The 9,991-nt window shown below is 45.8% G+C and overlaps 1 protein-coding gene across 1 annotated transcript; it reads left to right on the top strand.

Annotated features, from left to right (window-relative positions):
- Window positions 1–1,072: 1,072 nt before the first annotated feature.
- On the top strand, window positions 1,073–8,954 carry igfbp5b (insulin-like growth factor binding protein 5b). The gene is made up of 4 exons (XM_015975341.3): window positions 1,073–1,639; window positions 7,287–7,501; window positions 7,650–7,769; window positions 8,590–8,954. The coding sequence occupies exons 1-4, from the start codon at window positions 1,306–1,308 to the stop codon at window positions 8,719–8,721; spliced, it is 801 nt and encodes a 266-aa protein (XP_015830827.1). The 5' UTR covers window positions 1,073–1,305; the 3' UTR covers window positions 8,722–8,954.
- Window positions 8,955–9,991: the final 1,037 nt, after the last annotated feature.

Raw genomic sequence — 9,991 nt, 5'->3', positions numbered from 1 at the left:
AAAATGTAGTCATGATTAACAAATGACAAAAACAGTGTTTCACAAACAAAATACCAGAAACAGCCTATGTTTGGTGACTATGACATTATTATAAAAACATTATCTCCACGCTCATTTTTAATCTATTCAGATCACAGCTTTAACTTTGAATTTAATGCTAAAATGTGGCTTTTAGAAGAGTTGCTCTTCAGAAGAGAATAAATGTTGTTAACAGCGCCTCCTAGTGGCTGCTCTTTTCAGTCAGAACATAATAAAACATCATGCAGTGATCAGAAACTAGCCTAACAGCTTTCATGCTGCAGTACGGAGGCAATAAAAACGTGCGCCTGAATCTGCGCGCAGGGACGAGGTGAAAGCGCAGCTATTGAGCTTTTTTTTTTTTTGGCTTAAGTTCAGCACACGCTGAATTAATCAGGTGGCCGCTCTCTGCATCTGCATGCATGCAGGTTGTAAAATAACAACCCAGCTCCACTTGTCAGTCTGAAATCTAAGAATTCGTGACACGCAGTCTTCCGTGCGTGAGAGGCGGTTGGAGCAGCCGTTTGGTGGATTTCCCTCCTGGCTCCGCGGTGTCCGGTGGAAGCAACAGGTGCAGCGGAGGTGGAGCGACTTCCAGGCGGGATTTAACCAAAATGCATGGACCTGAATGACCCAAACGCGTGGAAAAGTCTAAATTAATCCAAATATTCTGCAAAGAAAGGAATAAAGGTTCAATCTGCAACAAAACCAAACCCCCTGAAGATAATTCATCATCCTCCTTAAAAGTGTAACTTATTTTTATTTGACTTTTCTGTTAAAATAATTGTCTTGTCTACAAACTCCAAAATGACCTGCTGCCACTTTGTTATTTTGGATTTTGTTTTCTGTGCTGCAGCTCCTTGTCGACATCAGCTCAGCCTTCAGGGTGAAAGAGCAATCCTCCTGCTGCAGAAAAAAAAACCCGTTGGACTCCTGCCAGCCGCCTGAACAAGTGCGCCTCCCTTCTTCTGTTTGGGGGTTTAAAGGCAAGGCAGGTCTCCAGTTGATCAGTCTGCTCAGGAAACCTGTGGTGGAGAAAGTACTGAAGAGGGGGACCGATTTGAAACCGATGCGCCTGCTGAGGTCACCACCTCCACACAATTCTTTATTTCTCACTATATGTAATATTTTTTATCTTTTGTTCGCGGAGCGCAAAGCCTGACATTACTGCGTTTTTTGAGCAGATAGCGGAACTCTTGGCTCAGGACTGTTGGCTCAAACTGTAAAGATCGGATTATCTGCCTGAGACGGTGCGTCCGTTTAGACCGGCGCGTTTTAACTGGGACGATGCTTCTGAGTTTCTGCCTCTTGGTGACTTTCATCCTGGAGGTGTCCCGGTGCAGGGCATCATACGTCCCCTGCGAGCCCTGTGATGAGAAGGCGCTGTCCATGTGTCCCCCGGTTCCCGTGGGGTGCCAGTTGGTGAAGGAGCCGGGCTGCGGCTGCTGCCTGACGTGCGCCCTGGTCGAGGGGCAGGCGTGCGGCGTTTACACCGGGACCTGCACCAAGGGGCTCCGCTGCCTGCCGAGGAGCGGAGAGGAGAAGCCCTTGCACGCGCTCCTCCACGGCAGAGGAGTGTGCACCAACGAGAAGGGATACAAACCTGCCCTCCCGTCCTCAGGTAAGACGCGCTTGGCTGGCAGAGCGCACGGACGCACGCACAGGTGGCTCATTCTTTTCTAAATGCTCCTGGCTGAATGATGGTTCCGGGGGCTTCTGGTTACTTTGGAGTCAGCGCAGAGACAGAACCGCGTCTTTGATCAGACTTGGATCTGGCGCGCCAGCAGTGCGCCGCGCGCACTGGGTTCTCCAAGGCGCAAAGATCCAACTTTTCCAACGGTCTCCTGTTTTTGAGCCGTTTTATACCAAACAGGGAATCTTTCATGACCTTTTCTGCGTCACTGAGATATGGACTCAGATCAGGAGGTTTTGTAAGAAGGATGCTGTCCTGGTCGGTTTTTCTTCTCCTGTTACAGCAGAATTTATTCGCTTCTGCAGGCGATCCTGAGGGTAGAGTTTAGAGTCGGATTACCACCAAATCTGCATGCATGAGAGAAAAGAGATGCAGACAGAGAGAGAAGGAGCCAGCCAGTAACGGATGTAAACTTTTCAGGAGCTCCAGCATCTCATCAGCATCTAGCTTGAGCTGAAAATGGGCTTTTGGATCGGAGAGTCTTCATGTTGGGTTCAGACCTTCCTTCCTTCCCTTGTTCTTAAACTCATGTTGTGCAAAAGCATTGATCACCTGGGTGGGGCAGTTTTTCTGTCACATGCACACATTTGGTCTCCTGACTCCTGTAGCACATGGGACACGTTACTGAAATGATGGTTTATTTTGGTCACAACCCCAAAAATCTCTGCGGTTTTGCACACTGCAACAGTCTACTGCCTGAAACACGAACACCAACTGTATAATAATCTTTGATGAGAGACAAAACCAATGTTTGGATGCAAAAGCTGTTTAATAAAACAGAAATGTTAAAGCTGCTGCCAGTGGCTCATTGTGTTCACCGTGGAAACCAGGCACCTGTGTCTCTTACATCCACTTGGAAAACTGTTGCTGAGATGTTAAAAAGACCCTACATCTTCAGTTTTTAAAGAGAACACATTTTCATGTCAGTTATAAATTAAGCCTACAGAAGCCCGGTTGTGCCATTACTCTAGTCTGAGGGAAGTTGAGGCAAAACTTTACGTCCTACAGAGGTGAGTGGATCTGCAGAACAAAATAGCCTACATGTAGGTGTACAATTTCAGTTTTACAATAAGTAAATAAATAAACAATGGGTGGCTGGGGGTGGGGTGAGGTTTTCTGATTTAAAAATATGTGAAAATGCCACAAATCAAATGTGGTTGTGTTCAAAAACATCAAAGAAAACAAAAATGTGTTTCAGCTCTGACTGATTTTTCTTCTGTGGGGTCTACCTGAGCTATAGGGCTTCTAAAGGGGCGGGGCTTCCTTACCTGGTTCCTCTGAGCCTCCTGGTCCTCTACAGGGATGTTTTCTTACCGTTAGTAGTGCACTCTCTGGTGTCAGATGCTTTTTAAATTGCATTAAAACGAGGAAAACCTTCATTATTCAGCTGTTTCAGGAAGGATGCCGTGTAGAGTGGGGATGGTGAGGAGAGCCTCTAGTTAGCAGGTGACGGTGTGCTGCACCAGCTGAGAGAGGAGGAGGAGCTCCTGGATCCACAACGCTCTCTGCTGCCTGCTAAACACTGAGTGCAGAGTCAAACAACAACAAAGAGAAAGAAACAGATCATCCAAGATGCACATTTATTAGGCTCCTCCTGAGCTTTTGTTCAGGGTTTGGGATGTTCTCTATTGCTGCTCCAGGCTCCAGGCTGGCTTTTGCCAAGAAAGTAAAGATGAGTAAGGTGTGGTTCCAAAAGCAGAAAGCTCTGTTTCCACTCAGACGTGAACACCCAGCTCAGGAACCCTGCTGCTCTTTCGGAAAACCATCTCTTTCAGATCTGCTGGGACTCCCGCACATTCGCTCTGCGATTCCACTTGTTGCCATGAATTCCTAAAAGCCATAAAAGAACCACACGTCATCTGGGACTTTAAGGAAGCTATTCTCTTCTCATCATCATGGGAACATCCGACGGTCCAAACCTACTTCAGCCCAAATACGAACCTACAAAGATCAACTCCTGTAGATGAAGTACGCTGCAAGGGCCGACTCAGTTTAACCCTTTACCAGTTCTAGTCCCCAGCTCTTATCTATATTAACGTTAAAGTCCCATTAGTTGTCACACACACTGATGTGTGTGCGAAATTTGTTCTCCGCATTTGACCCGTCCCCTGGGGGAGCGGTGAGCTGCAGACAAGCCGCGCTCGGGAACCATTTGGTGGTTTAACCCCCCAATCCAACCCCTTAATGCTGAGTGTCAAGCAGGGAGGCATTGGGTCCCTTTTTTTCCAAAGTCTTTGGTATGACCCGACCAGGAATCGAACCCTGACCTCCCAGTCTCAGGGCGGACACTCTACCACTAGGCCACTGAGCATGCAGTAAATGTAAACGGACAAAAAAAAAGTGCAAACAAAATAAATTCTAAGGAATATAAGGATGCATCAACTAAATGTTAAATATAGCATAAATGATTATCAAAATCAACAAAGTTATTAAAATCTAGTCACGATTCTCTCAGCCGCGGGCTGAAATTAGGCAAATTGTCTAATTTGTAGGCTTGTTTTGAGGGAATATTTGGTACATTGGTCTGATTTTCCCAGTAAAACCGTGGTGTTTCCATAGCCGGCTAGTTGGTGTGTGCAGCTGGGAAATAATTTAAACCCCTCTCTAGTGAAGGCTTTTAAAGTGACATCATGTTTGTTTGACCTGATCTGTGTGTAAACTCAACCCAGCACAGCGTGCACGACGGAGGGAACCCAACTCCTTCGTTTTCTCTTTGAGTCTTTGAACCTTCTCATCAGCATTTGAAGGCTTACTTTTGGAAGAGCATCGACCCAGAGCTTGATTGAGTTTTTATTTTATTTGGAGCTTGTCTCTCTTCCTGCAGGAGCTCCTGGCTCTTGTGAAATTGCTTATTCTGCAACTTGAATGGAGCCAGAAACTCGTCACACCCAGCAATTGTGTTGTGGTGGCGGTGACCCAAGAAAACGCTGCATGCATGCGTGCGTGAAAACCCAAACCCAAATAAGGGACAAAACCTCAGACCAAAATTAGCCATGTACAGTAGAGGAGCCATGCGCCTCGCTCACAGCCGTCATGCGGCCCTGCAGCATCTCGGCCTGCGTCCCCTCATAAGTCCTGTTTTGCAATTTATGGTCCTTGAATTGTTCTTGCTGCCCTTTATGCCACACGTTCAGAAAAGCAGGAAACTTTGAACATTTTTGTTCAGCACAACAAATTCCTCCGACAACCGGACATACGGGTCTGGTGGCCGTTAATGGGAGTCCCGCTCATGAAACGGCTGAAGAGTTTCCCTAAAACATCCTCGCTCCAGTAGCTGAAGTTGATTTTAACATCGCCGGGGGTTAGATCGCAGTTTCAAAGAATGTCTGCTCAAAGTCTGAGGGCTGTTCTTGTAACCTTCTACTTAACCCAGCTGAACAGCTTCTGTTGAGAGAAATAGAGCTTATTCCCCCACAGGAACGGCTGACGAGCCAACCACTAGACCAAACTGGAACACGATTGTTATTTCCTGCTTATTCACATGGCCCCGCCCGCTTTTGGGTGATCAACAATTAAAACCTTGACAATCAAACACATTTCTTTATTAGAATTCAGTCCAAAACCAGGTTTTCAGGTTTAATTAGGTTTATTAGCATTTTAGCATCAAACGTCTCACATCTCCAACATTACCGCTTTACATTCTCAGCTTCCTGCTCAGGAAGCTGCAGCGTTCCCAGAGCTGTTATCAAATATTGAGCATGCGGCTGATGCTGCAGGATGAGTTACCCTTCGTGTCCTTTAAGTGTCACAGGTCTTCAGACTTGTTTATCCCCTCAATTATCTTGTTTCTCTGCCCCAGATGAGATTAAACAGCGCCTCTGTTCACTGCGTTCTTACATCTGGTAAAGATGTAATTTCAGAGGCGGAGCAGCCGCAGACCAAATTAAAACGAGGGAAGAACAAACCTAATGGTTAAAAATCCAATGAAAGATGGAGAAATCGATTTTCTCCATCTTTTATTATTGTTGTTGCTCTCTTAATTATTTAATTATGGCGTTAAAGATCCTGCAGGAGAACAATAATCCAAGAGAGATGCGGCTTCTCTTTCAGCGTTGGACTCATGCCGTTAAGAAACTTGGAATATTCATGAAGCATAATTGTGAGCAGATGTTAATTTTTAAACAGAGCAGTATCAGGTGCACCTCCGTTGGCTGCTCCGCTCCTCTCATCCTAATGAAATCTTTTCGCTCGAGAAGAAGGGAGGGAGAGATAGCAGCACGGCTTTGGACTCGGCCCGAATGAAAGGAACTGCACATGAGTCGGCTCACTTGGCCTCCGTCCAGCATCTTGGCTGAGTTTCAGGAGTTAAACCAGACCCTCTAAGCCTCCTTTACAAGCTCGGTAACCATAGCATGGAAAAACTGAGTTTCTGTGGCCGAACTGCAGATCCGACTTCAGAAAAGATGAATTTTGGGACATTGCCAGTTCTGGTTTGGAAGCGGATTGAAAATGTTGTGCAAAATATTCTTTGTTGTGAACTTTATTGTTTTTTTTTTACTAATTCACTCATAAAAACACACTTTAAAACCAGCTGTGTTTCAATCAAGCTCCTGGTGAAACGATTGGACTGCAGAGCAGAAATGATGAGTTTTTCCACAGCCGTCACGTGCACGGTGTGCACAGGAATGTTTGTTTGGAGTGTTTATTTATAGCGAGCGTTAGTCTGGACGAAGAGACACAAGGACACGTCCAAACACAAACCCAACTCTGCCAAGTCATGGGTTGTTGGATTAATTTCAAAGGGATGGGTGCAGAAGCCAAAGGCCCAATTCTGGTAATCAACCCCCCATGCCCCTCCTGCCTTCAGCCGCCCCTCCCCTCCCAAAGACTCCCAGACGCTCATGCTGTGTCCAGCTCTTTGAACATTAAGTTCTTGGAGCTTGAGTCCTTGTTACGTCTCAGTGCTTGGATTTAACAATGGCTGTCTACCGACGTGCCCGTGAGCAGCGTTATAGCAGCTTGTTAAACACCACTTCCTCCACGTACGGAGGCAGGGTTGTCCTCCAGCAGCACATTCCTTTCTGCTTCTGGCTTTCAGCGGCGGGTTTCCTCGTCAGATAAATATAACCAGGGTCATCCGTTGGCATCGGCGCTGCAGCCGGGAGGGGCCTGGCAAAGTCCCCAAGACAACGATGCTTATGGAACAGCTAAGCCAAAAGTGGTAGGGGTGAAGGGGCCTCTTTATGTGGCCTCAAAGAACCCCAGGCTGGGGGTCCGGGCTTAAGAAGCTGAGCCCCAAAGATAGGAAAAGGGGGCCGGGGAGGGGCTGGATTTAGGATAAAGGACCCGACCTGTAAATATCCCATCAACAGGGCTGCTGAGGCCCTTGACACTGCAGCGCCCCCTGGGGGAGCTGGAACTACATCTGGAAAGTCGTGACCACTAATGTCTCGAGCCGCTCTCTGCCCCCACCTGATGCTAAACCCATTTAAACAGCTGGATTTCTTTTAGCATTGTTCAGCTATGTGGCTGAGTTCCAGGATGTTGGCTCACACAGGTTACAAAGAGCCCTGATTCACATCCATAAACGTCGGTTTATGTATTAAGACACTTTTCTGTCTTTGTTTTGCTGCAGATCGTGAATCACGAGAGCACGAGGAGACCATAACTCCAGAAAACATAGGAGAGCTGCAGCCAGTCAAGGTGCCACTTAACCCCATTGACAGGGTGAACAGTAAAAAAGTCATTGCAGCGCGCAAGGACAAGAGGAGGACACTCGGCAAGCAGCGCTCCCTAGGCCCCACGGTGGATTACTCCTTTATGGCCCTTGAAAAGCATGAGCCCGAGTTTGTAAGTATGGCTGAAAGTCCAGGATCCGATCGGGTGGGGGTGGAGTTTAGAAATGTGTGGCTTTGGCAGGGGAAACTTTATTCTTTACCTATTAAGCTGTGTGATGGCGATTTTGTTTCATAATTTATGATTTTCACTATCTTTGAAGGGTCCCTGCAGGAGAAAACTAGACGGGATCATTCATGACATGAAGGACACCTCTCGTGTGATGGCTCTGTCTCTGTACCTCCCCAACTGCGACAGAAAAGGGTTCTTCAAGCGCAAGCAGGTGTGTGTTTGGTCACGTATGCCTTTGTGGGCATGAACGTGTCGAGTCAATAAAAGCCCGCCTCTTATAATTCACAGGGAAAATTAGCATTCATGGCCCTGCCGACCTTGAATTGAGATTGTGGAATGCTGTTGATTTAGCCAGCATGTTTGGCTAGTAGGAGCAAACCATTAGCACTAGTGACTTCAAATCATGGCGGCAGATGTTCAGACTTGTGTTATTCGTAGAGATAAAACATTAGCGTTGCATTTTTTGCCCAAGAAAGAACAAAGACAGCGGGAGAGGTGGCTGTTGTTGATTTAACATCCAGGAAACAGCAGAGAATATCTTGGCTGATAGAAGCTAACTGTTAGCATTAGCAACACCACCATACAGACAAACACCTCAAGGCTTGTGTTTTTTGTGAGATAAAACATCCACGTTGCAAATCAGTGGTAGAGTCACATTGCTGATATCCATTCCGAGACAAGACGTCCAAATATCAGGAATTAAGACTCCAAATCCTGCCGAGTTGTGCCACTTTCTGCTGCAGCAGACTTGTCCCTGCTGGTCCATGCGTTACGCAATCAGATTTGTTTATCCAATGTGTTTTTATCCAGAAATGCTCCAGTCTTCTAGATTTGATCGTTTTACGCCACATAATGTATAAAAATCCTCAGCAAAGGAAAACATACACAAATGCAGCTCCACAAACTACAATCACCAGCAGTTCCTGTTGTTAGGGGCACATCCCTCCACAGTTCCTGCTGTTTGGTGCGTACAATGGACAGTTATGCAAATAAACATTTGTGATTCAGTTTCCTGTTTTTCACATCCACAGTGCAAACCTTCCCGCGGCCGCAAACGAGGCATCTGTTGGTGTGTGGATAAATACGGCCTTCAGATCCCAGGAACGGTCTATAGCGGAGGGGACATTCAGTGCAAAGACCTGGAGAGCAGCAACAACGAGTGAGGAAGACCCCCCAAGCACCACCACCCCCCATCCTGTAACCACCACATGACCCAGAGCCCATGCCTCTTCTCTGAATCACACCTGTATGCTCCACCCCCTCTTCACTTTGAGACTTTTTTTGTTAAAAGATGGAAAAACAATTCCAGACTTACAGAGCAGGAAAAATGAAAACTTTTTTTTGTTCCCTTTCTGAACGAGTGGGGAAAATCCAGACCCTTTATAGCGGAAACACATGCGTGGAATGGATATAAAACGTGTCGGGTAAATGAACAATTGGCAGCAATATTTTAAAAATTAAGAAAAGTGCATTTGGGTTTGTGGTTTCGTCAGAGCACTTATAAAAAAGGTGAACCCGCTTAGAAATGTAAATGTGTGTTTGAGCGTGTGAGCATGTGTACAGCGTGAGCATGTGGTGTGTGACTTCTTTTCTCTTCTGTATATTCTTGAAACAAGTTTTGCAAAAGCGCTTGACGTGGTCTTGGGGCTGGCCTTTTTCTTTCGTAGAAAAGAACGATTTTTTGGGACACGGAGCATTCATGACGAATAAATCCATCTTTGCAGATGAACTCGTGCAATGCGGCTCTCCGACTTCATAGCTAGCCTGAAAAGCCAACTGTGCCTATCTGAGCAGACACTGCCATGCAGAGAGACCGAGCAGAGAGAGCTCCCTCTACTGGTGAAAAAAAAGACTTTCAGCTTCAGCCATGGGACTAGAGTTTGAATTCAGCATTTTTTTTTAAACTTAATTTTTTCCCCTCGATCAAACTTGCCAGTCAGGCTGGTTTCTTCTCTAACTGGTTTGTGTGAAGTGTTCTTTTGCATGGTTTTGTTTGTGCCGTTTTCTTTGCCTTCAGTGAAGTAAAGACTACCCACATTTGAGCCACGTTTCCCCTCAAAACTTATGGTTTAAATATGACTGTTTTCCTTTTTTCCTGTAGAAACAAAAACATGTCAATTATGTAAATGCCTGTAAATGTAAGTCCTAGTAATCGAGTTGTCTACTGGGTAACACAGAGACGGAGTTACTGCTTTTGTCTCAGTGGAGCACATTTAAAAAACAAAAATCTCACCATAAACACAGGGTCTGTGGAAATCAGTGCCTTTCTTTGTAAAAGTGAATTTAACGATGAATGTGACATCCTTTGAAGAGGGAATTCTGAAGCTAATGGCTAATCCAAGACTAAAGATGAGACAGTCTGAAAACATTTATTTTATAAACCATACTTTATGAACATTTCTGCCATTGTGAACTTAGCATTACGTAGTTATT

This window comes from Nothobranchius furzeri, chromosome 14 (assembly GCF_043380555.1).
Source record: "Nothobranchius furzeri strain GRZ-AD chromosome 14, NfurGRZ-RIMD1, whole genome shotgun sequence".
NCBI lineage: Eukaryota > Metazoa > Chordata > Actinopteri > Cyprinodontiformes > Nothobranchiidae > Nothobranchius > Nothobranchius furzeri.
This window is presented reverse-complemented; position numbering and strand designations above follow the sequence as displayed.

Excerpts from the sequence above, each read along its gene's own strand:
- igfbp5b (XM_015975341.3), top strand. The coding sequence starts at position 1,306 with ATGCTTCTGAGTTTCTGCCTCTTGGTGACTTTCATCCTGGAGGTGTCC. Across the intron at positions 7,502-7,649 it reads AAAAGCATGAGCCCGAGTTT|GGTCCCTGCAGGAGAAAACT; the intron begins GTAAGTATGGCT and ends CTATCTTTGAAG. Across the intron at positions 7,770-8,589 it reads GGTTCTTCAAGCGCAAGCAG|TGCAAACCTTCCCGCGGCCG; the intron begins GTGTGTGTTTGG and ends TCACATCCACAG.